The sequence below is a fragment of the Bombina bombina genome, chromosome 1 (genome assembly GCF_027579735.1).
Source record: "Bombina bombina isolate aBomBom1 chromosome 1, aBomBom1.pri, whole genome shotgun sequence".
Lineage (NCBI taxonomy): Eukaryota > Metazoa > Chordata > Amphibia > Anura > Bombinatoridae > Bombina > Bombina bombina.
Genome location: NC_069499.1, coordinates 1,038,481,070 through 1,038,508,890, shown reverse-complemented (window position 1 = coordinate 1,038,508,890; position 27,821 = coordinate 1,038,481,070). Strand labels below are relative to the sequence as shown.

General features: G+C 38.0%; 1 protein-coding gene across 1 annotated transcript in view; it reads right to left on the bottom strand.

Annotated features, from left to right (window-relative positions):
- The window catches only part of STK4 (serine/threonine kinase 4), a 240,117-nt gene that overhangs the window by 174,135 nt on the left and 38,161 nt on the right, over positions 1 to 27,821 (bottom strand). The window contains exons 5-6 of the mRNA XM_053720089.1: positions 4,566 to 4,730; positions 2,998 to 3,165 (exon numbers count right to left, since the gene is read on the bottom strand). Of these exons, the coding sequence (XP_053576064.1) occupies positions 2,998 to 3,165; positions 4,566 to 4,730 (333 nt within the window). The remainder of the gene's footprint in view (positions 1 to 2,997; positions 3,166 to 4,565; positions 4,731 to 27,821) is intronic.

Sequence of the window (27,821 nt, the reverse complement as noted above, 5' to 3'; positions counted from 1 at the left end):
GGAATATATCCCACAAGGATGAAACCGTGGACTCGGTATATCTTGTAAAAGAAAAGTTTTTAGTTCTTTGCACGAAATGACAACATACACAGTGATTACATGGTGAACATCCCACTATCTTCTGTGCATGGTGTTCCAACCAATTATGGGTTGGAGCACGCATAAATTCACTTCTCACTCGTAGGTCTTTTAAATTACTTGATCTTCTTGCTGTCATAAGGGAGTACTCTCCTACATACGCATGTAGATTATGGTCACTAGATAATAAATGCCGGATGTTGCTTAAAATGCTTTTAATTTTTCCCCAATGGGAGTTATACTTAATGATAAATCTAATTTTTGTCTCCTTTTAACATTATACAGTAAGTTATTTCTTTCTTGTAGTCCAGCCTTAAACATAGCTCGTTTAATACCTATTTTTGTACAAAATGTTTCACAAGAAAATGCACAGATACAAACAACAGGGATTATTAATGATAACCTCACAAAGAGCAACAAATATTACATGAGTTAATGAATCACAAGGAATTGGTCATAAAACCGTCCGATAAGGGCGGGAATGTGGTCATCCTAAATCAAGATTATTATATAAGTGAAGCAATGCGACAGTTATCAGATACTAACCAATATAGCAAAGCAACTCATGAAGATTTTCTAAAATCTCATAACGAGCTGCTATTTCTGTTAAATACGGCACAAAGAGAAAATTGAATTAACTGGCAGAAATTCAGTTTCCTATACAATGCTAAACCTAGAATTCCAGTTTTTTACTTGATTCCAAAATTACATAAATCCATCACTAAACCCCCAGGACGCCCAATAATCTCAGAGATGGGAGGACCCACTGAAGGTATAAGTAAATATGTAGATCATTTTCTACAGCCCTTTGTAACTGAACTAAGAACATTTGTGCAAGACTCCACAGATGTTATTAAGAAATTGGATGGGATCAATGTCACTGAAAAGACCATCTTGGTCTCTTTGGACGTTGAATCTCTTTATTCCTCCATCTCTCATTCAGTAGGAATAAAAGGCATGTGAAAACTTCCTGAGCACTAGAGGCTTAGGGTATACAAAACACATACAATTGGTGACCAATTTGCTGAAATTCATATTGGAAAGCAATATCTTCATGTTTGATGGAAAATACTTCAAACAAAAACACGGAACAGCGATGGGGGCTACATGTGCCCCAACCTATGCATGCCTGCATTTACGCCTGTGGGAAAACCAAGTGGTTTTTGGTGAATATGCTGACTGGGTGGAGGCACATGTAGCACTCTGGATACGCTATGTCGATGACATTTTGATTTTGTGGGAAGGTGATGAAAATTAACTTTGAGTTTGTTTCTTTGCTGAATCAAAATGACTTATTATTTTACCATGTAACAGTAATTATAACAGTATTAGTTTCCTTAACTTACTATTCAATAAAAAAGATACAACTGCAACAAATTGCCTACTTTTGGGTTTCAGCAATCATCCAGAAAATTTTAAAAGAGTAATACCATATGGACAATTCTTACGATTACGTAGGATATGTTCAGATGACGTAACATTTATAATTCAGGCCAAAGAAATGGCCAAAAGACTTCATGAGCGAGGTTACTCAAAGAAGTGTATTAAACAAGCTATGTTTAAGGCTGGACTGCAAGAAAGAAATAACTTACTGTATAATGTTAAAATAAAACAAAACAATGCAAGGAGACAAAATTTGATTTATCACTAGGTACTGGTACACGTGATTATGGAAACCAATAAGAGGATCCGGAATTGAGGCAACGACATCACCCGGAAGACTTGCATTTTAGACAATTAGTCCTGTGTTGTGCTGTCTCTTAAATAACTCCTCTGGCATGAGCACAATATTATCTATATGGTCCACATGAACTAGCTGTCTCCTGTTGTGAAAAGCTAATAAAAAAAGCATGTGATAAGAGGCTGTCTCTAGTGGCTTAAGAACAAGCAGAAATTTAGAGGTTTAAATGTTATAAAGTATATTAATATAACAATGTTGGTTGTGCAAAGCTGGGGAATGAGTAGTAAAGGCGTTATCTATCTTTTTAAACAATAACAATTTTAGTGTTGACTGTCCACTTAAGTAGACATTTGTCTCATGCCTCTCTGTCAACATCCCTAGTATATAGTGTGTATAAACTAGACAGACCTGTCAATGTCTCCTTTATAGCTGACAAAAGTTTGTTGATTGAGAGATAATGGAGATTGACCAGGATCCTGTAGGTTATTAGGAGGACCAAAATCATTCAAAATAGTATCTTAATTCTCACATACATCTCAGGACAGCTCTAACGTTAAAGTTGTAAATTTGTAAAAATTTATGTCAGTGTGGAAAGTCTTTTTATAGCACAGTCGTCGAATTCCAAAACAGCAACTAATAATAATAATTATATGTACATTATTTGATAATGCCACAATCATTTTTTTTTACATCTCCCAGTTGTCCCTCGTTTTGTGGGACAGTCCCAAATTAAATCATCAACCCCATTTCTTCCTTGCATGTTCAATTTTGTAAAATGACATACTGCACAGGAACGAGAGGGCAGAAAATAATTCCAAGCCTGCTGCAGTAATCACTAATAACCATGTCTCAGTGCCCCATCACTTCAGTCCAGAGCTGCAAAATTCTGACCCTCTAATAAGCACACCCAACCCCATGCTTTGTTTAATCACATAAAGCATGAATGTGTTTTTTATACATAAGCTATATTCATATTTAGTTTGTAGATTTCCCAGCAGGTTTGAATAGAACTACATTACAATAGACTGGTATGCTGTTATTGCCAAGTATCTTAAAGTTTGTGAAGTCAATACACAATGTTTGGTCTGCAATACATGCAAGCACTTATCTTGGTGGGCACCGGGAGACACTATGAAGTACTGGCATACCTCCCACTTGCAAATATGTCTGTCTATCTATACATAAATTATCTGATAACCACACAATAATGAAGTAGTAATATATTTTTCATTACTTACTCGCATTGGATGAATATCTGCATATGGTGGTTTCCCTTCAGCCATTTCTATTGCTGTTATACCAAGCGACCAAATGTCTGCAACACAGTTATAGCCAATTTCCTGGATCACTTCTGGAGCCATCCAAAATGGAGTCCCAATAACTGTGTTTCGTTTTGCCATAGTATCCTAATGATAAAGAAATTATTATTCATAATGTACAAAGCTTCAACATACTCTATAGTTCTATAGTTTAATGAACTTCTACACTTTCAACCGGTTGACAGTATCTTTGATAACTCTGAAATTAAGTTACTCAAAACCCAATTATTTTTCTTTAACGATTCAGACCTAGGTAGGCCCTGGAGCAGCAACTTACTATTTGGAGCTAGCTGAACAGATCAGGTAAGCCAATGACATGAGGCATATATGTACAGCCACCAATTAGCAGTTATCTGCCATTTGTGTATTGCTGCAACTAAGCCTGGCTAAATATGCTTTTCAACAAAGGAAATCAAGAAAACAAATCAAATTAGATAAAAAGTAAATTGGAAAGTTGTTTAAAATGATATGCTCTATATTTTGGATTTCATGTCCCTTTAAAGGGACTTTAAAGGGGACATGAACAAATCTTCTGAAGTCTAGATAATGAAAAGGAATGCAGTTAAAAAATAAGTTAATAATTATGCCTCTTTTCAATTATAACTTAGGGGTTAATCACAATCCTTCAGAAAACTGCATTAATGATTTACCTTTAGAAATCTGCATTCTGTTGAAACTCATTAGATAAGTCTTTCTAAAGGATTGCGATCGACCCCTTGATTTGAAAGGGATTGATTGGATGAGCAAATACTGAGGCATATTAGCAACCAAATTAGTTTTCATGATGTTCATTCTTTTTCTCTCTATTACGTTGTCTTTCATTCTTTTGCTCTGTTTTATTTTTCTGTTTTTCATTCACTTTCTCCTTTTTTGCTTTTATTTTGTTTCTCTTTTCATTCCTTTCATTTCCTACATTTCTTTCACTCGCTGCCGATTTTGCCCTTTGTTTTCTTTCTCTTCCCTTTCTTCATTTTTATCTTTCTCTTACTTCCTTTCTTTATATTTCCTTTTTTCGATTGCATTATCTTTAATTCTGTCTTGTTTTCTCTGTTTTTCTTTTCACTCTTTCTTTTGCTCAGTTTTTCATTTCTTTGCATCTCTTATCTTTCTCTTTCTCTCTTCATTTCCTACCCTCGCTCTCTTTTTCTAAGTTTCCTTTCTTAAATTTTTTTTCTCCTTTCTTTATCTTTCCTTTTTCATGTTTTCCATTATCTAGCCTTCTTTAGTCTCTTTTCTCTTTCAATCTCCTTTTTTCTTTATCTCTCTTCTCACTTTCTTTTCTCTCTCCCTTTGTATCTATCTTTTCGCTCTAGCGCTTCTTTCTTTGTTTCTCTAGTTCCTTACATCTTTCTTATACTTGATTTTTTTTCCTTCTATTATTATCTCTTCCCCCTTTCTCTTTTTCTCATAACGGAGAGGAGTCAGGGACAATCAATGACTGAATGCAATAACCGGTAAGAGATATTATTACCAATATCAGTACTCACTGTTAGTTGTCCCGCTACTCCAAAGTCTGCAAGTTTTGCGTTTCCATCTGCACTTAATAAGATATTTCCAGCCTTTATATCTCGGTGTATTTTCCTCATAAAATGAAGATATTCAAGTCCTTTAAGTGTTGAATGTATTATCGTTGCAATTTCATCTTCTTTTAACTGGATAATTAAATACAACACATTACAATGTTTACAAATTTGTAATAAAAATATAAAACAGAAATCACACTATTAATTGACTGATAGCCAGAGAGCTGAAATGCTACACAATTTCAGTCTTCTCTGGCAGGGAAGAGGTTGATACAGTAAAAAGCTGAACACTTTCCAAACATTGCTAAGAAAATAAAAATGTTGAAACTGAAGATCAAATTAATAGATAATTTAAAACAGTTCAATGCAATCATGTGGGGCTATAAGAGATCATTATTACTTGCACAAATGTGCAAATAGCAAGAGGTAGACGAGAAGTACGGCATCACACATTATGCACCTTCCATCAATATGACTGATAGTTTGGAATCACAGTGGAGATGCACAAGTAGAAGCATAAAATGCAATAGGCCCTTACAGTTGCAGGAGCGCAAGAGTGCGCTGCCAAATACATAGGGTGGGTGGCCCGTGTGCTATTGGCTGCACCAAATGCCTGTCAACATAGGGAAAAATCAAAATGTATGCTTATCTGATAAATTAATTTATTTCATGATAGTGAGAGTCCACGAGCAATCAGTGGGAAAATTCACATCCTGGCCACTAGGAGACGTACAAAAGACACCCCAACATACCAGAGCTAGAAATCCCACCCTCTTCCCATGATCCTCCGTAATCCATACAGCCAAGTAGATAAGGAAAATGAACAGCAGAAAAGATAAGTGCAAAACAAGTACTTTTATCACCTGAACAAAAAAAAAGGGTGGGCTTGTGCTCTCTGACCATGATGAAAACATTAATTTATCATCAGGTAAGAATACGTTTTGTTTTCTTTCATTAGATGGTCAGAGTCCACGAGCTATCATGTGTGGGAAACAATACGCAAGACGTATTGTTTCCGAGACCCCCAGAATGCCCCCCAACCCAATAGGCTAGACTCTGTGGAAATTACAGCCCACACTGGACCAGGAAAAGAAGCTCCAAGAACCAGGGATTTGTGAGTCTGCCACTAATTCAAATTCAAGCCTGTTGCAGCTTCAGTCTGATCTGTCAGAGACAAAGACAGTCACAGAATTAATTTTAAACTCCAGAAAAGACACACAAGTCTGAGGGGTTAATGAGCGCTATGGAAGATTTTTTTTCCCCCAACAGTGAACAACAGAAGAACCATCTGAATGTGAGTGACAGCCAGATGAAAAAGAGCCTGAACGAGAATGTTGTCCAAGTAAGGAACTACAGATATTCCTTGAGCTCAAACTTTAGACGACAGAGCTCCCAATACTTTAAACACTCTGGGAGCTGTAGCCAAACCAAAAGGGTGGGCAACAAACTGAAAATGCTCGTGTAGGAAAGCAAATCTCAGGAACTTGACATAATCCCTGTGAATAGGCATTTACAAATACGCATATTTTAGGTCTATGGTAGACAAACTGACCATCCTGCACTACAGGAAGCAAAGAGTGAATTGTCTCCATCTTGAAAGCAGGAAAAATCAGGAATTAGTTAAATATTTTGAGATCCAAACAGGGCAAAAAGTACCTTCTTTCTTTGGCACTATAAAGACATTTGAATAAAACCTCTGAAGTTGGAACTGGAGCAATCACCCCCATTAGTTCCAAATCTCTCACACAAGCCAAAAAAAGTTTGGGCCTTTAAAGGGACACTGACAAAAAAAAATTATTTTGTGGTTCAGATAGAGCATGAAATTTTAAGCAACTTTCTAATGTACTCCTATTATCAAATTTTCTTCATTCTCTTGGTATCTTTATTTGAAATACAAGAATGTAAATTTATATGCCAGCCCATTTTGGTGAACAACCTGTGTTGTTCTTGCTGATTGGTGGATAAATTAATTCACCAATAAAAAAGTGCTGTCCAGAGATCTGAACCAAAAAAACAGCTTAGATGCCTTTTTTAACCCCTTAATGACCACAGCACTTTTCCATTTTCTGTCCGTTTGGGACCAAGGCTATTTTTACATTTTTGCGGTGTTTGTGTTTAGCTGTAATTTTCTTCTTACTCATTTACTGTACCCACACATATTATATACCGTTTTTCTCGCCATTAAATGGACTTTCTAAAGATACCATTATTTTCATCATATCTTATAATTTACTATAAAAAAAATGATAAAATATGAGGAAAAATGGAAAAAAACACACTTTTTCTAACTTTGACCCCCAAAATCTGTTACATATCTAAAACCACCAAAAAACACCCATGCTAAATAGTTTCTAAATTTTGTCCTGAGTTTAGAAATACCCAATGTTTACATGTTCTTTGCTTTTTTGCAAGTTATAGGGCCATAAATACAAGTAGCCCTTTGCTATTTCCAAACCATTTTTTTCCAAAATTAGCGCAAGTTACATTAGAACACTGATATCTTTCAGGAATCCCTGAATATCCCTTGACATGTATATATTTTTTTTTAGAAGACATCCCAAAGTATTGATCTAGGCCAATTTTGGTATATTTCATACCACCATTTCACCGCCAAATGCGATCAAATACAAAAAATCGTTCACTTTTTCACAAATTTTTTCACAAACTTTCGATTTCTCACTGAAATTATTTACAAACAACTTGTGCAATTATGGCATAAATGGTTGTAAATTCTTCTCTGGGATCCCCTTTGTTCAGAAATAGCACATATATATGGCTTTGGCGTTGCTTTTTGGTAATTAGAAGGCCGCTAAATGCCACTGCGCACCACAAGTGTATCATGCCCAGCAGTTAAGGGGTTAATTAGGGAGCTTTTAGGGAGCTTGTAGGGTTAATTTTAGCTTTAGTGTAGTGTAGTAAACAACCCCAAGTATTGATCTAGGACCATTTTGGTATATTTCATGCCACCATTTCACCGCCAAATGCGATCAAATTAAAAAAAACGTAAAATTTTTCACAATTTTAGGTTTCTCACTGAAATCATTTACAAACAGCTTGTGCAATTATGGCACAAATTGTTGTAAATGCTTGTCTGGGATCCCCTTTGTTCAGAAATAGCAGACATATATGACTTTGGCGTTGCTTTCTGGTAATTAGAAGGCCACTAAATCCTGTTGCGCCTCACACGTGTATTATGGCTAGCAGTGAAAGGGTTAATTAGGGAGTTTGTAGTGAGCTTGCAGGGTTAATTTTAGCTTTAGTGTAGAGATCAGCCTCCCATCTGACACATCCCACCCCCTGATCCCTCCCAAACAGCTCCCTTCCCTCCCCCACCCCACAATTGTCCCCGCCATCTTAAGTACTGGCAGAAAGTCTGCCAGTACTAAAATAAAAGGGTTTTAAAAAAAAATGAAATTTTTTTTTAGCATATTTACATATGCTACTGTGTAGGATCCCCCCCTTAGCCCCCAACCTCCCTGATCCCCCCCAAAACCGCTCTCTAACCCTCCCCTCTGCCTTATTGGGGGCCATCTTGGGTACTGGCAGCTGTCTGCCAGTACCCAGTTTACAATAAAAAGTGCTTTTTTTTTTGTTTGGTTTTTTTTTTCTGTAGTGTAGCTTCCCCCCCCCCCCCACACACACACAGACAAACCCCCACCACCTTGCTGATCGTTTTTGTTTTTGTTTTTTTGACATTTTTTTTATATTTTTTATTTCCACATTTTCTGTAGTGTAGCGGTTCCCACCCGCTCCCTCCCCGTGCACGCGCCCGCCCCCACCCTCCCGTGCACGCGCGCGCGCCCCCAGCCACCCCCGCCCACGATCCCGCCCCCCTTCACATCAACAGGGCCATCGATGGCCGCCACCCACCTCCCGGTCCGGCTCCCACCCACCAACGCAGGGAGCCACCGATCTCCGGTGCAGAGAGGGCCACAGAGTGGCTCTCTCTGCACCGGATGACTTAAAAAGGTTATTGCAGGATGCCTCCATATCGAGGCATCACTGCAATAACCGGAAAGCATCTGGAAGCGAGCAGGATCGCTTCCAGCTGCTTTCCACACTGAGGACGTGCAGGGTACGTTCTCAGGCATTAACTGCCTTTTTTCTGAGGACGTACCCTGCACGTCCTCAGTCGTTAAGGGGTTAAATAAAGAAGAGAACAAAGAAAAATTGATAATAGGAGTAAATTAGAAAGTTGCTTAAAATTGCATGCTCTAGGTATGTTCTGGCTGGAGATCCGGTGGAGGTGGAGCTACACAGGTGTGGCTGCACAGGTGTGCTACGCAGGTGTAGCTCAGATTGCAGCTCCAGGCCCACAGATTTTGGCGGTGGATTCCCGCGCCTTGCTCCTGGCTAGTGAGCTATTATCCTTAGGCCAGCTAAAAAGATTTGCTCCGGAACCTTTCCCAGTGGCTTGTCATTCCACTGGCATTTGTCCCCATCTATCTGGACTTTTTATATAGGCAATACCTGCCTATCACTTTCAGCTTAATTTGGACTTTTTATTTACCCCTCCAGCTCCGTACTGGGACCTGGGTCCCCATCTGCCTGCTCTACTGAACTTTTCTTTGGATAAGGTAAAGCTCCCTTCCCCCCCCCTCTATCCTCCAACGGACTCTGGCTGACGAATTTGGACCCCCTGTGCCACTCTGACCAGACTTACTGCTGACCGGCGGTCTTACCTGCTGGGTTGCTGACCGGCCTCTCTGTTTTTCTTCTCCCTCCCCCACCGGTGCTGCGTGGGAGGGAGGTGGCTCTGGCCTCGGAGCGGATTGTCGGTGGAGAGGCTGCTCCTTCCTGGCTGGCGGTGGCGCCCGGTGAGACGTCGGTCTCTCTCCTCCCACCGACGTTGCGTGAGGAGAGCCGACTAAGGAAGCTTCACTTCATGGAAAACGGAGGTAACGATCTCCTCTGCGCCGAAGGGTACAACACAGAGGTGAGCAGCAGAACCAGTGGTCAGCCTACGAAAGGGTGAGTCTCATCCACAGTACACTATTTCTGACACTAACAACGGCACCGTCACACGAGAACTTTTTAGAGGGGGGAAATGAAGGAACATGGAGGGGGCCATCAGGGTTTAAAAATCTGAAACACCCTACTAAGGAAGGCTCTTGAGTATGAGATTTAAGAAGATCGTGGGACATATTGTAAATTACTGCAGGGGTTACTAGCGAAGTTAACCTGGCATAAAAATCCCAGACCGTTTACAGTGACTTAAAGACCAGCTGTAAAAGGGAGGCCACAACATCAACCAAGAGGTTTCCCTTCCCTGTATTTGATAAAAACAGCGTTAGAAGGCTATGGGATTACAAGCACACCCTGACACACTAATCTACCTTGTGTACTAATGGTCTAAAGCATATTGAAGCTACATTGAAAATAACATTGACTATATCATATGAAATTTCCATTTCTCTGGACTACTGTTTGTCTTTTTTTTTCCTTATCTGAAATTCATAACCAATGATTGCTGCTTTCATCTATGCTTTATTCCTCTGAATGAGGACTGGTTATATAACAGGTTTCTAGGTTATTTAAATTGCATATACTAAAAAGTTAAAAGTAAATTTTCTAGTATTGACTTAAAATATAATTGATTATGCTACTATATTATAAGCTTCAAATAGCTTATCGAATCATATAAATACTCTTTGAAAGAACACTGGTTGTTTAGATATAGTTGAAATAAGTTTTGAATTATCTAAGCTGAACCACAGGAAACTATATTTGGTTTTGTATTTCTTCTACTTTTCATAGTAGAAGAATTATTTCATTACACTCTCTTGTAAGGTATCTCATTTGCAGGATCAATTGACTTAAGGGGGTGAGTTGCCTTATTTCACTGCTCTCTAAATATTGCCTGAGATAGCAGCCTATACTAAAGCTTTTCTGGACCAAGCTTGAAACCCTTCTGCTATTTCAGGTATCTGGGTCTCCTATTTTCCTTAGTGAGCTTAGTGACTGTTATAGGAAAATCTTCACACACTGGCAAACAAAAATTGATATTTTACTAGGCGCATAATGTCCTGAAAAACCTTCTGCCAAAGTTTTGGCTCACCCTTTTTGAATTCTGAATCTAAATTAGATTAATGTTCACTTGTTAAGCAACACTACTCCGGTAATTCTTACTTACCTGAGTTTAGCTGTACACTAAAACACACACTTTCTTTCACAAAGTCAAAGTGTAAAGCAAACACTTAGAGGCTCTAAATTAAAATTAATTTTTCTTGCTCTTCTTACACAGCTACATACTAGATCTCTAAAAACTATCTTTTTTATTCCTGAATCACCATTTTTTCACCACTTAACCACACCTGGTACATGGATAAGTTTCTTGGCATCTCGGCCAAAACACCTTCCCCAACTATGGCAGTAAGACATAGGGACAGAAAGCCCAAGGGCACGCAAGATCCAGTTGTCGATGCCCAATCTACCATGATAAACATAGCTACACCTGAAGCACTAAATATTCAAACTCTGGTTGCCAGCATTTCAGAGGCCCTCTCCCCCAAGTTTGACGCTTTAAAAGCGGAAATCAAACAAGATATAACGGTTTTAACACAAGAAATCAGACAATTTTCAGCAAGGCTACAGGAGGCTGAGCAAAGAGTGTCTGACTTAGAGGACCTCACTACCTTGTATGGCTCTAAATTTGAAAACATGAGTATAAGTATTCAAAAAACCTTATCTAGGCTGGAAGACCTAGAAAACCGCAGTAGAAGGAATAACATTAGAATAATAGGACTCCCAGAAGAGAGCCAGTATGAGGACTTGGTCCTCTTTATCTCAGACACTCTCACTAATGCTCTTAAATTTCCGTCGACATACCGCCAAGTCTTGGTAGAGAGGGCACATAGCCTTGGTCCACCTCGTACATCTAATAATAACCCTACCAGACCTAGACCTATAATTGCCAAACTACTTAATTATCAAGACAAACTTAAATTTTTACAACAATTCCGTAAAACCCAGCCACTCATTATTGATGGTGCTAAAATTTTAATCTTTCAGGATTTCTCGGCTGAGACAGCCTTAAAAAGGAGAGATCTGGCACCAATGTGCACTAAATTTATAAAACATGGCTTGGATGCCACCATAATTTTTCCTGCTAAGCTTAAAGTAACAGTGAAGGATGTCACATTTTTTTGTGGAGGCTGTTGCAGCTGAGAAATTCTTTACAACTCTGGACCCACCAGTACTGAAGGGGTCAGCTTCGGCAGAGTATGCCTAATCGTGGGTTTAATCCCGTCACTCAGAGATAGATGGGGCACTTAGGGAAATTGCCTGAGTCCCCCCCCCCTTGCGGGGGTCTCACTGTGGTTTGTTTGTTTTTTCTCTTTTTTCTTTTTTCTTCCCCAGCCTTTTTTATATCTTTCCCCTCCCCCTCCTTGCTGTTTCATCCCAGAGTAGATTTAAAAATACAAGAAAATAGAAAAACTTAGGATTGTATCATGGAACGTGGGAGGGATTTCTACCCCTATTAAGCGAAAAGTTATATTGACACAATTAAGGAAGTCCCAGACGGATATAGGGTTAATCCAAGAAACACATCTTAACTCAGAGGAATCCTCTAAACTTAAAACCTCATGGGTTAAAGAAGTGTTCTTCTCACCAAGTATTGTTAAAAAAAAGGGGAGTAGCTATCTTAAGAGGGAAAAAAAAAACAAATTGAGGTTGTGCACTGCGAGCCCGATCCGGAGGGAAGATTTGTTCTGTTAAAAATAAAACTCGCCCAGGATATCTATACACTATGCAATATTTATGGCCCTAATACTTTTGATTCAGAATTTTGGAATAGAATATAATCTAAATTATTACTGTATAGTCAGGGACACCTCATTATTGGTGGGGATTTTAATATGGCGCCGCAATGCCCACTAGACAGGCTTCGAGAAACTACGAAACAGAAAAAGGATAATCTAGAATTTAAAATGATCAAGAAAATAAAACAAAATTTAGCACTACGGGATATATGGCGTATTCAAAACCCGGATACACAGGAATTTACCTGTCTTTCAAAAGCACACAAAACTCTTTCACGAATAGATCTAGCCCTTATAGACGAGCGTATAGGGCCTATAACGGTGCAAGCAAGAATCTTTCCTATATCAATATCAGATCATGCCCCCATTTCTTTGGATATTCAGTTGAAACGGCCGCGAATTAAATCTCTGCAGTTTTTTTTCTCCACATTACTTAGTAACGGATATGAAATTTAAAACTCATCTCAGGTCGAAATTTGAGGAATTTATACAGTTCAACTATGAATATATTGAACGCCCAGAACTGCTCTGGGATACCGCTAAGGCGGTTCTCAGAGGAGAAATACTAACTTATAATATCGTTCTAACTAAAAAATTAAAGACAAGAGAAAAAGAAATAAATAAGGCACTATCTAACTCATATAATAAATTCTTACTGCATAAAAATGCCTTAAATTGGGCTAAGTATGTGCGAGCTAAAGAAACTAGGGACAAATTTACCTTAACCCAACAAGTGCAGAAAGAACTAAAAACTCAGGCTAAATTCTACAGATTTGGGAATAAATCTGGAAAGATGTTGTCTAGACTGGTTAATAATGAAAAAAAACAACCTTATATTGAAGAACTCTTAGATAAGGGAAAGCGAATTTTAGATCCTGATAAGATTGCAAATGTATTAGTGAAATATTATCAAAATGTATATTCCGATAAGGGTTATGATCAAGATAAATCTGCAGAGTTTTGGAATAAGATTGTTAGCCCCTCATTAACTGATGACTGCATCGTCAGGCTTAATGCTCCTATATCGGTTCAAGAAGTTAAGGTGGCAATTTCTAAACTACCGATTAATAAGGCGGCTGGTCCGGATGGACTACCTGGCGAATTTTATAAAATACTAGTGGAAGAAATTGCCCCATATCTAACAAATTTATATAACGAATATTGTACCAAAGGCAAACCAGTTTCAGCCTCATTTTCTTTTTCCCACACAACTTTAATCCCTAAATCAGGAAAAGACCCTAGGCTTAAAGAATCATATAGACCAATAGCCCTACTTAATTCAGATTACAAGATCTTAATGTCCATCTTAGCATCTAGACTACAGTTAATTTTGCCAATAGTGGTTCATCCGGATCAAGCTGGCTTTATGAACGGACAAAATTCCTCGGCCAAAATTAGGGAGGTATTGGTCACTCTGGAATATTACGAAAAGATCTTGGCGGGGAGAGAGGAAGACCCTGGGGCACCAGATATGGCTATTTTATCCATTGACGCAGAAAAAGCGTTTGACTCTGTTACATTCAAACATCTTAACACATCTCTGTTGAAATTTGGAATCAAGGGCAAATTCCCTCAATTTGTAGAGAGTCTTTATAAAAGTTCAGCTACAAGTTTAATAATTAACGGTATGATATGTCCATCAATAACTCTTGAAAGAGGAACGCGCCAGGGTTGCCCTCTCTCCCCGCTTCTGTTTAACATTGCCATCGAGCCCTTGGCTATCACGATAAGGCAAAGTTTAGAGGGAATAAAGATCCTAAATCATTAGATGAAAATAGGCTTATATGCAGATGATGTCTTGCTGTATCTATCAAATACTAAGGTCAATATTCCAAAACTGATGCAGATAATTGATCAATTCGGCAGCTTTTCAGGGTATAAAATAAATGCATTTAAATCAGAAATTCTCTGGATCCGCAGGAATAAGGATTCATGTCTGGATAATCCATTTAAAAGAGTAACAGACTCATTCAAATACTTATAATTATCCCTGCGAATTCAGATTTGGTATATGAGCTTAACATTCCCCCAATTATTAGGCAATTTAAGGAAAAACTTAGAACTTGGCAAAGTCTGCCACTTTCAATTTCAGGAAGGATAGCATTGGTTAAAATGATCCTCCTCCCGAAACTGCTATATATACTGCAGAATGTTCCAGTAATCCTTTTTGAAAAAGATATACGTACGATTAATGGCCTAATCAGACAATTTCTCTGGCAAGGGAAAAGAGCACGAATATCTCTTAATAAACTCTGCCTCCCACGTGACTATGGGGGCTTAGCACTCCCAGATATTAGAGCATATAATCTTAGCTTTTTAGCGCGGATAGTGGCTAGCTGGATCCTGTCTAAAGATTATATCCTAAATAACCAGTTAGAAACTAATATCTGTGACTCATACCATCCTTTATCACTTATACACTCCCCCCCCAAAGAGTTGCCCCCAGAAATAAAAAAATTAAAAGTTATTTATAACAGGGCATGGTGGAAAATTGCAAAAATTATTTCAATTAATTTCAAGGCTTCGTACTACCTTCCCCTGATAGGGAATCCAAAATTCCAACCTGGATTACATTCTGAGGTTTTCAATAGGAAAGGGCTAAATAGAATGATCTTGTTGATAGATGGTGATAGGAAAATTATTAAAACATTTGAAGCACTGAAAAGGGAATTTAGTTTACCTAACAAAGACTTCTTTGCCTATTTACAGGTAAGGCATTTCCTGGCTGAAATAGTCAGAGAAGAGGGCTGGGGTTGGAAATTAGGCAAGGTAGAAAACTGGCTTATACTTATGAAGGCTGATTATATGTCTATCTCTGTGGCCTACCAGTTATTGGTTGGCAGTAGGGGTAACTGTAACCTGTCAAGGATCGCCGAAACATGGACTTCATTTCTACCACAGAATAGGGTCGATTCAAAAATTCTGCAACACTCTATAGGAAAAGTGGCTAAAATAACTATCTGCCACATGGCGCGAAGCATGGGCTTCAAGGTGCATAACCTGGGTTTTAACAAATGCCCGAAATGCTCTCTCCCAGCAGCTAATATAGAGCACATGTTCTGGTTTTGCCCAAAAGTGAGAAATACTTGGCGCAAACTTGAATACTGGCTGAATAAGGTATTGAAAATTCCACCTATATCTTTTACCTTATCTCAGATCATATTATGCATTGACAATTTAAACAAGCATCACCCTAACGACAAATTGATATCTATCTCTATATTAGCCACCAGATATTTGATATGCAAAAAATGGAAAATGCGCTCGGTACCAAGTATGCTGGAAATTCAAAATTGCCTCAAGAAACAATGTTTATTAGAACAAAAAGACATAGACATTAACAATGAAGAGGACATTAGGAAATTCTTTAATAAATGGGCAATATATATTAAATCACTACCCGAAAATGATAGAGAATATATGATCTTTCCTTTTCAAAATTCAGAAATGATCCTGCTAGGTATTTGGTAGAGGGAGCAGCAAGGAAGGGGATTACTTTCTTTTCTAAGGGGGATTTTTTTTTTATTTTTTTTTTCCCTTTCCTTTCCTTTTTCTTTATTCTTTTCTTTTCAGATAGGATCTTGGTTGTTAATTTTATTTTTTCCTTTTTCGGTCAAAAAACAGAAAATCCCATCACAGGGCGACTTAAGGGAATAAGGTTTTGTTTTCAGTCTTAGACCTGAAAGAATATAACACTCGCTTTTTTATAGGTGGGAGAAACTGTGGGTCAAATATAATTTTACATAGCTTGTTTTTGTTTTCTTCTGCTGAAATTATTTGAACCTCAAGATGAGGACAAGTGTTTTTGTTTTTCTTCTCCTTAAATATTGCCATGAACCAAATTTGTATTACTGCATAATGTCACCCTCTGTTGGTTAATAAAAAATAATATGAAAAAAAAAAATTGCATGCTCTATCTGAATCACAAAAGAAAAAATTTGGGTTCAGTTTCCCTTTAAACGATCTTGAGGCACTTAAGACAGGAAGAATCTTCCCCAAGGAGGCCTTGAACTAAAATGTATTCAGTACCCCTGGGAAATGATTTGAAAAACCCCGGGATTCTGAACAGATCTCTCGAAAGCATCATAAACGACTCAATATGCCCCCCTCACTAGAGAATAATCTGGTATGGGGGTTGCCCCTTTTATTATTATTATCGGTTATTTGTAGAGCGCCAACAGATTCCGCAGCATTCATGCAGTCTTAAGAACTAGGGTAGACTTCTTAGACCGTTTGGTTTGGATCAATAATATACAGCATGCACAAAACACTTAAAGTGCAAAACAAATAGTTTAGGTGGAAAAAAAAACATAAAAGGGAAATATACAAGCTGCGTTTTAACCCCTGACTACCAGACATAGCAGTGTTGCTCTCTCCAGCAACCAACGTGCAAAATAAACATAATTTAAAGGGACAGTCTACTCCAAAATTATTATTGGTTAAAGAGATAGATAATTCCTTTATAACCCATTCCCCAGTTTTGCACAGCCAACATGGTTATATTAATATACGTTTTACCTCTGTCATTATCATGTATCTAAGCCTCTTCAGACAGCCCATTTATCACATGGCTATTTATTTATCATCTTTTGACTTGCATTATAGCCAATTAGTGCTGTGGAGTGAGCACAATATTATCTAAATGGCACACATGGATTAGCAGTCTTGTAAAAAGCTAATAAAAAAGCATGTGATACAAGGCTGTCTGTAGTGACTTAGAAACAGGCAGAAATGTAGAGGTTTAAATGTTATAAAACATAATTTATGTAAGAACTTACCTGATAAATTCATTTCTTTCATAATGGCAAGAGTCCATGAGCTAGTGACGTATGGGATATACATTCCTACCAGGATGGGGCAAAGTTTGCCAAACCTCAAAATGCCTCTAAAGACACCTTCCACCACACACATACTTCAGTTTAACGTATAGCCAAGTAATGAGGTATAAAAAGGAGTAAAAAAAAAAAAAGCATACAAAAAAAGAGGAACTGGAAAATAATATTGTGCTTTAAACAAAAAAATATAACCACCAAAAACAGGGTGGGCCTCATGGACTCTTGCCATTATGAAAAATGAATTTATCAGGTAAGTTCTTACATAAATTATGTTTTCTTTCATGTAAATGGCAAGAGTCCATGAGATAGTGACGTATGGAATAAAATACCCAAGATGTGGAAGTCCACAGAAGAGTCACTAGAAAGGGAGGGATAAAATAAAAACAGCTATTTCCGCTGAGAAATTAAATCCACAAAATAAGTTGTTAGAAACAAAAGAATCAAACAGACAGCTGCCTGAGGAACTTTTCCACCAAGACTGCTTTAGAAGAAGCAAATACATCAAAATGGTAAAATTTAGTAAATGTATGCAAAGAAGACCAAATTGCTGCTTTGCAAATCTGATCAACTGAAGCTTCATTCTTAAAAGCCCACAACGTGGCAACTGATCTAGTAGAATGAGCTATAATTTTCAGAGGCGGAGACTGACCTGCCTCCAAATAAGCCTTGTGAATCAAAAGCTTTAACCAAGATACCAAAGAAATGGCAGAGGCTTGCTGACCTTCCTAGAACCAGAAAATACAACAAATAGACTAGAAGTCTTTCTGAAATCCTTGGTAGCCTCCACATAGTATTTCAAAGCTCTTACCAAATCCAAAGAATGTAACGATTTCTCAAGAGAATTCTTAGGATTCGGACACAAAGAAGGAACAACAATTTCCCTACTAATGTTGTTAGAATTCACAAATTTAAACAAAGTCTGCAAAACAGCTTTATCCTGATGAAAAATCAGAAAAGGAGACTCACAAGAGAGAGCAGATAATTCAGAAACTCTTCTAGCAGAAGAGATAGCCAAAAGAAACAACACCTTCCAAGAAAGTGGTTTAATATCCAAAGAATGCATAGGCTCAAAAGGAGGAGCCTGCAAAGCCTTCAAAACCAAATTAAGACTCCATGGAAGAGAAATAGACGTAATAACAGGCTTGATACAGACCAAAGCCTGAACAAAACAGCGAATATCAGGAAGTTTAGCAATCTTTCTATGAAATAAAACAGAAAGAGCAGAGATTTGTCCCTTCAAAGTACTTGCAGACAAACCTTTATCCAAACCATCCTGAAGAAACTGTAAAATTCTAGGAATTCTAAAAGAATGCCAAGAGAATTTATGACAACACCATGAAAAATAGGTTTTCCAAACCCGATAATAAATCTTCCTAGAAACAGACTTGCGAGCCTGCAACATAGTATTGATCACTGAGTCAGAGAAACCTCTATGACTAAGCACTAAACGTTCAATTCCCATACCTTCAAATTTAGAGATTTGTGATCCTGATGGAAAAATGGCCCTTGAGACAGAAGGTCTGGTCTTAACGGAAGTGACCAAGGTTGGCAACTGGACATCCGGACAAGATCCGCATACCAAAACCTGTGGGGCCATGCTGGTGCTATGAGAAACACATGGAATTGTTCCATTATGATCTTGGAGATCATCCTTGGAAGAAGAACTAGAGGCGGAAAAATATAGGCAAGTTGGTAAGACCAAGGAACTGCTAACGCATCCACCATCTCCGCCTGAGAATCCCTGGACCTGGGAAAGTATCTGGGAAGCTTCCTGTTTAGATGGGAAGCCATCAGATCTATTTCTGGCAGACCCCACATCTGTACAATCTGAAAAAACATCTGAATGGAGAGACCACTCCCCCCGGATGCAAAGACTGACAGCTGAGATAATCCGCTTCCCAATTGTCTACACCTGGGATATGAATCGCAGAAATTAGAAAAGAGTTGGATTCTGCCTAAGAAAGTATCCCAGATACTTCTTTCATTGCTAAAGGACTGCAAGTCCCTCCCTGATGATTGACATATGCCACAGTTGTGATATTGTCTGTCTGAAAACTAATGAAAAGTTCTCTCTTTAATAGAGGCCAAGCCTGAAGAGCTCTGAAAATAGCACAGAGTTCTAAAATATTGATTGGTAACCTCGCCTCTTGAGGTTTCCAAACCCCTTGTGCTGTTAGTGACCCCCAGACAGCTCCCCAACCTGTGAGGCTTGCATCTGTTGAGATCACAATCCAGAAAGGACGAACAAAAGACGCCCCTTGAATAATCCGATGATGGACCAACCGCCAGGACAGAGAGAGTTGAATGTTGGGATTTAAGTATATCAATTGTAATATTTTAATATAATCCCTGCACCATTGATTCAACATACAAAGCTGCAGAGGTCTCATGAAAACGAGCAAAGGGGATCGCATCTGATGCTGCAGTCATGAGACCTAAAATTTCCATGCACATGGCCACTGAAGGGAAAGATCGAGACTGAAGGTTTCGACAGGCTGAAACCAATTTCATTCGTATCGTGTCTGTTAGAGTCATGGACACTGAATCTTAAAAGGTGACCCGTGTTTGAGGAATCAAGAAACTCTTTGGTAAATTGATCCTCCAACCATGACTTTGAAGAAACAACACTAATTGATTCGTGTGAAATTCTGCTAAATGAAAAGATTGAGCTAGTACCAAGATATCATCCAAATAAGGAAACCCTGCAATACCCTGCTCTGATTACAGATAGAAGGGCACCGAGAACCTTCAAAAAGATTCTTGGAGCTGTCGCTAGGCCAAATGGAAGAGCAACAAATTGGTAATGTTTGTCTAGAAAAGAGAATCTCAGAAACCAATAGTGATCTGGATGAATCGGAATGTGAAGATAAGCATCCTTTAAGTCTATTGCGGACATGTAATGACCTTGCTGAACAAAAGGCAGAATAGTCAAAATTTTGAAAGTTGGGACCCTTACAAAACGATTCAAAAACTTCAGATCCAGAACTGGTCTGAATGAATTTTCTTTCTTTGGCACAATAAATAGATTTGAATAAAAACCCAGACCCTGTTCCTGAAGCGGAACTGGTATAATCACCCCTGAAAGCTCCAGATCTGAAACACACTTCAGAAAAGCCAGAGCTTTCATAGGATTTGTCGGAACATGAGAGAGAAAGAATCTCTTCACAGGAGGTCTTATTCTGAAACCTATTCGATACCCTTGAGAAACAATGCTCTGAATCCACTGATTCTGAACGGAATCTGCCCAAATGCTTTAAAATTATTTCAATCTGCCCCCCACCAGTTGAACAGGATTGAGGGCCGCACCTTCATGCAGTCTTGGGGGACTGGCTTTGGCTTTTTATAAGGCTTGGATTTATTCCAACTTGAAGATGGCTTCCAATTGGAACCAGAGTTCATAGGGGAAGGAGTGTTTTTTCTGTTTTCTATTCTGATTAGAAGCTTTAAATTTACCCTTAGACTTCTTATCTTGGGGGAAAAAAACTCCCTTCCCCCAGTGATAGTGGAAATAATAAAATCCAACTGAGAACCAAATAAACTATTACCCTGGAAAGAGAGAGATAGTAATCTAGATTTAGATACCATATCAGAATTCCATGATTTAAGCCATAAAGCTCTTCTAGCTAGAATAGCTTAAAGGGACACTGAACCAAAAAAAAATTCTTTCATGATTCAGAAAGAGCATGCAATTTTAAGCAACTTTCTAATTTACTCCTATTATCAATTTTTCTTTGTTCTCTTGCTATCTGTATTTGAAAAAGAAGGCAACTAAGCTTTTTTTGGGTTTAGAGCTCTGGACAGCACTTTTTTATTGGTGGATGAGGACAACCCAAGTTGTTCACCAAAAATGGGCCGGCATCTAAACTTACAGTCTTGCATTTCAAATAAAGATACCAAGAGAATAAAGAAAATTTGATAATAGGAGTAAATAAGAAAGTTGCTTAAAATGTCATGCTCTATCTGAATAACGAAAGAAAAAATTTGGGTTCAGTGTCCCTTTAAGACAGATTTAACATCAATCTTGATGATATCAAAAATAGCATCACAGATAAAATTATTAACATGTTGAAGCAAACAAACAATGCTAGAAAAATCAGAATCCGTTTCCTGATTTGCTAGGCTATCCAATCTCCCCATCTAAAGGATCCTTAATAGAAGTACTATCTTCCATAGGAATAGTAGTACGCTTGGCAAGAGTAGAAATAGCCCCATCAACCTTAGGGATTTTTTCCCCAAAATTACAAATTAGCCGCTGGTAAAGGATATAACTTCTTAACCCCTTAACGACCGAGGACGTGCAGGGTACGTCCTCTAAAAAAATACCCTTAACGACCAAGGACGTACCCTGCACGTCCTCGGTCTGGAAAGCAGCTGGAAGCGATCCTGCTCGCTTCCAGCTGCTTTCCGGTTATTGCAGTGATGCCTCGATATCGAGGCTTCCTGCAATAACCTTTTTAAGCCATCCGGTGCAGAGAGAGCCACTCTGTGGCCCTCTCTGCACCCGAGATTGTTGGCTTACCGCGTTGGTGGGTGGGAGGCTGGTGGGAGGCGGGTGGTGGCCATCGATGGCCTTGGTGACGTGCAGGGGGGGCGGGATCGGGGGCGCGCACTGACGCGCGCATGTGCACGGAAGGGCGGGCGCGTGCACGGGGAGGGAGCGGGTGGGAACCGCTACACTACAGAAAAAAGTTAAACAAAAAAATACAAAAAAAGGGAATAAAAGTTTTTTTTATAAATCAGTTAAGGTGTTGGGGTTTGTCTGTGGGGGGGGGGGGGGGGGAAGCTACACTACAGAATTTCTAATTTTTTTTTTAAAAAAAACGTTTTTTTCTTGAAACTGGGTACTGGCAGACAGCTGCCAGTACCCAAGATGGCCCCCAATAATGCAGAGGGGGAGGGTAAGAGAGCTGTTTTGGGGGTGGATCAGGGAGGTTGGGGGCTAAGGGGGGATTCTACAAAGCAGCATATGTAAATATGCTAAAAAAAAAAAAAAGAACAAATTAAAAAAAACTTTTATTTTAATACTGGCAGACTTTCTGCCAGTACTTAAGATGGCGGGGACAATTGTGGGGTGGGGGAGGGAAGGGAGCTGTTTGGGAGGGATCAGGGGGTGGGATGTGTCAGATGGGAGGCTGATCTCTACACTAAAGCTAAAATTAACCCTGCAAGCTCCCTACAAACTACCTAATTAACCCCTTCACTGCTAGCCATAATATACGTGTGATGCGCAGCAGCATTTAGCGGCCTTCTAATTACCAAAAAGCAACGCCGAAGTCATATATGTCTGCTATTTCTGAACAAAGGGGATCCCAGAGAAGCATTTACAACCATTTGTGCCATAATTGCACAAGCTGTTTGTAAATAATTTCAGTGAGAAACCTAAAATTGTGAAAAATTTAACGTTTTTTTAAATTTGATCGCATATGGTGGTGAAATGGTGGCATGAAATATACCAAAATGGGCCTAGGCATTTAGCAGCCTTCTAATTACCAAAAAGCAACGCCAAAGCCATATATGTCTGCTATTTATGAACAAAGCGGATCCCAGAGAAGAATTTACAACCATTTATGCTATAATTGCACAAGCTGTTTGTAAATGATTTCAGTGAGAAACCTAAAGTTTGTGAAAAAATTTGTGAAAAAGTGAACAATTTTTTTTATTTGATCGCATTTGGCGGTGAAATGGTGGCATGAAATATACCAAAATGGGCCTAGATCAATACTTTGGGATGTCTTCTAAAAAAAAATATATACATGTCAATGGATATTCAGGGATTCCTGAAAGATATCAGTGTCCCAATGTAACTAGCACTCATTTTGAAAAAAAGTGGTTTGGAAATAGCAAAGTGCTACTTGTATTTATGGACCTATAACTTGCAAAAAAAAGCAAAGAACATGTAAACATTGGGTATTTCTAAACTCAGAACAAAATTTAGAAACTATTTAGCATGGGATTTTTTTGGTGGTTGTAGATGTGTAACAGATTTTGGGGGTCAAAGTTAGAAAAAGTGTGTTTTTTCCATTTTTTTCCTCATATTTTATAAAAAAAATTAGAGTAAATTATAAGATATGATAAAAATAATAGTATCTTTAGAAAGTCCATTTAATGGCGAGAAAAACGGTATATAATATGTGTGGGTACAGTAAATGAGTAAGAGGAAAATTACAGCTAAACACAAATACAGCAGAAATGTAAAAATAGCCTTGGTCCCAAACGGACAGAAAATGGAAAAGTGCTGCGGTCATTAAGGGGTTAAACCTAGAAGAAGGATTAAAAGAATCACCAGGCTTAGACCATTCTTTAGCAATGATATCAGAAATGGCATCTGGAACAGGAGTTATCAGGAGTAATCACAGGAGGTTTAAAAACAGAATTTAAACGCTTACTTGATTTATCAAGAGGATCCGACTCCTCAATACACAAAGTAACTAATACTTCTTTCAACAAAGACCGAATATATTTAATCTTAAAAATATAAGAAGATTTATCAACTTCAATGTCTGTAGTAGGATCTTCTGAACCAGAGAGATCCTCTTCAGAGGAGGATATATCAGTATGTTGTCGGTCATCACAAATTTCATCAGCTTTATGAGAAATTTTAAAAAACCTTTATGTTTATTAGAAGGTGGAATAGCAGACATAGCCTTCTGTATTGCATCAGCAATATAATTTTTCATATCAACAGGGATATCATGTACATTAGATGTTGAGGGAACAACAGACGCTGTACTAGTACTAATAGAAACATCATCGGCATGCAAAAGCTTATCATGACAACTGTTACATATTATAGCTGTAGATATAATCTCAGCTATTTTATAACAGATACACTTAGCTTTGGTAGAACTGTGTTCAGGCAGCATGGTTCCTACAGTAGCTTCTGAGACAGGATCAGACTGTGACATCTTGCAAAATGTAAAAGAAAATTAACATTTAAACAAAATATCCAATTTCCTCATATAGCAGTTTCAGGAATGGGAAAAAATCCATATGCTAAATAAGCAGAAAAGCAAACAGCATAGCCCTCTAGAATATAGAGAGCGCAGGGAGCATAAAGGAAGGGGGGGTAATATAATAAAATTAAATAAATGGCACCAAGTATGACGCATGACGCAAAGTGAAAAACATTTTGGCTCCAATCAACATCCGAAAATGACACAACTTGCATCATAACAAGTGCGACTTCGCACCAAACAACCTAACGTCAATAAAGACGCAGGAAAATGATGAAACTTGCTACACTATAAACGTAAATTTGCTCCACACAATGTTTGCGCCAAAAATGACGCAATAAATAATAGTATTTTACGCCCTCGCGAGCCTAGATTCGCCAGCGAAATTTAAGGAAAAACAAGTCAAATTGGAAAAAAGACTAAACCCCAGGTAAGAAAATAACTTCCTAAAACATGATTCTCATACTGAAACTGTTAGACTGCAAAGGGAAATGTACATAGACCTGACTCATGGCAAATATAAGTAAAGTACATACAGTATATTTAAAACTTTATATTAATACATAAAGCACCAAACCATAGCCGAGACTGTCTTAAATAATGATACTTACCGAAGACACCCATACACATATCGCAGACAGCCAAGCCAGTACTGAAAACTATCAGCAGAGGTAATGGTATAAGGCAGGAGATTAATTCCTACGACCGATAACAGAAAGCCCTTGAAAAGATTTCCAATGAGTGAAACCATAAAAATCAACAGGCAATACTCTCTTCACATCCCTCTGACAAACACTGTACTTGAGAGGAATTGGGCTTCAGAATGCTTAGAAGTGCTTATAGAAGAATCATAAAAATCAAGCACAAACTTACTTCACCACCTCCATAGGAGGCAAAGTTTGTAAAACTGAAGTATGAGTGAGGTGGGAGGTATATTTAAGGCATTTTGAGGTTTGGGAAACTTTGCCCCCTCCTGGTAGGAATGTATATCCCATACATCACTAGCTCATGGACTCTTGCCATTTACATGAAAGAAAAGTATATTAATATAACAATGTTGGTTGTGCAAAGGGCAATGGGTAGTAAAGACGTTGTCTATCTTTTTAAACAACAATAATTTTGGTGTGGACTGTCCGTTGAAAGAGAGAGTCTGAACAAACGTTTCATGACTCAGGCACAGGGTTAGATAAACAGAATGCAATCAATAACAAGTTATTTTGTGCTCAGCCCTACAAATGTAATAAAGCAGATTCTGGTGTTACCCATTGTTGGTTAAATTGTTTACACAAAACGTTTTAATGCACCAAATAAAATGTATAGTGCATCTTAAATGGAAAACACAAAGCAGTAGTAGCATTCTCATCTTCTCATATCACAAGCAGCAACTCCACTATAAGAGTGAAAGCAACACCCCTGAGCATCTTCACGCACTTGTGGTATCCAACAGAAATCATTTTAGTGTGGTTACTTATAGAATTTTATAGGGAACATGCTATAATGGTGTTAATGCATCAGTGCTATCTGACATGAATTACTGTTGCATGCACCATACTAACACTTGCATAATAAATACTAACCATTGACTTGCAATAGCAGCACAAAAAATGTACATGGTATGTGGACTGAGTGGCATCAGTGTGAATGGTTTAAATTGTAATCTGGACCATAGTGTAAAATTGAAAAAAGAAAGAAAAGAAGAAAATTACATAGCTTCAATCCATGAACGCATAATGAAGTAGGCTCAGGAGCGTGCACATGTCTTGATCACTATATGTATAACTGTTACAAACATTGCTGCTAACATATAGTACTCAAAACATGTGCAAGCACTGAGCCTACCTCATTATGCTCTTACAAAAAGTAGCTAAGTTTTATAAGTAAAATGAAGTTTTTTTTTTGTTTTGTTTTTTAATTGTACACTATCTGAAGTCTTTTTTTGACTTTCATGTCCCTTTGCAGTTTACTAATTTTACACACTAGCTCTTAAAAGGGACATGAAACCCAAATTTTATTTCATGATTTAAATAGAGCATACAATTTTAAATAACTTATTTACTTCTTTTATCTAATTTGCTTCAGTCTCTTGGTTTACTTTGTTTAAAAGCATACCTAGGCTCAGGAGCTGAGGCTAGCTGCTGATTAGTGGCTGCATATATATGCCTCTTGTGATTGGCTTATTGTTGTGTTCCGCTAGCTCCCAGTAGTGCATTGCTGCTTCTTCAAGAAAAGATACCAAGAGAATAAAGCAAAATTGATAATAGAAGTACAAAATGTATGCTCTATCTGAATCATGAAAGAAAAGTTCTGGGTTTCTTGTCCCTTTAAATGACACTAAACACTTGTTGATTTCTGTTGCTATAGAATAAGAAATCAGCAAAGTCTAAACCTGTTTAAAACAAATCAACAACTTGTTTGCAATAGTCAAACTGCACCCATGATTTGCCTTATTTGGATTAGCCAATCTGGGCTTGAGTCTGCAGCTGACAAGACTAGTGAAGGTCATTGTGTTTGTATAAATGTATTGTTTTGCAGTTTTTATCTGATAAATCCAATTAGGGACAGATATGTAGCATGGTTAGAGTCAGTGAGGTGCATTTCCAGCACAGAAAATTAGCTAAACTACACAAAAAAGGGGGTAAAATAAATAATAAAAGCCTTTTGCACATAAAATATTTTCTATAAAAATCTTAAGATGTTTATTCTTTCATTTTAGTTTACAGTATTGTTAAATTTTTGGTGTGCTCCTAAGTAACGGATGATACAGTGAGGTAACTTTATCAACTTAAATTACACACAATTTTTCAGCACCAAAATTGTACAAAAAATAAAAATGACATGAGTAAGATTGAGAATTAGATCACCTTTACAACACTGCAATTGGTGCATAAACCATATGGAAAGACCTTAAAGTGAATGTCAACTTTCATGATAAAGTTCCCAATTTAAAAAAAAATAAAAAAATATTAAAAAACAAGGCCACTTTTATTCATGAAAGTTTACATTGCACCGGATTTTACAAATACTTACCTTCTTCTCCTGAAACACTGGATAACTGATCTCCCCAGCATGCTTCTTCCTGCTGTACTAACACAGCAATGATGAAACTGGCTTCCTCCAATCACGGCGTGGCCTAACCAGATAAATGCTCCTGGGGGGAAGCTGTGATTGGAGAAAGCCGGTTTCATCATTGCTTATGAAGTAGAGAAGAGCTGCAGGCGTGGGATCGGGAATCCGTTGTTTCAGGAGAAGGTATTTGTAAAATCCGGTGCAATGTAAAATTTCATGAATGAAAGTGCACCTGTTTTTAATAGTTTTTTTTTTTTTTTTTAAAATGGGTACTTTATCATGAAAGTTCACATTCACTTTAATGCATTATAAATGTAAGCCTACACTGCGGCCTGAATAACTTTCCTGCCAAAAGCTGCTTGTGAAGAAGCAAAAACATCAATTCGATAACATTTGGAAAAAATATGCAGAGAAGACCATGTGGCAACTTTGCAAATCTGTTCCAAAGTTGCATCATTTTTAAAAGTCCAGAAAGTTGCAACTGCTCTTGTAGAATGAGCTGTGATGTGTTTAGGTGGCAACTAAGTAATCCTTGTGAATCACTTGTTTGAGCCAAGAGGCCAATACTACCTTAGTATCCTTCTGCCCCTTATGAGTCCCAGA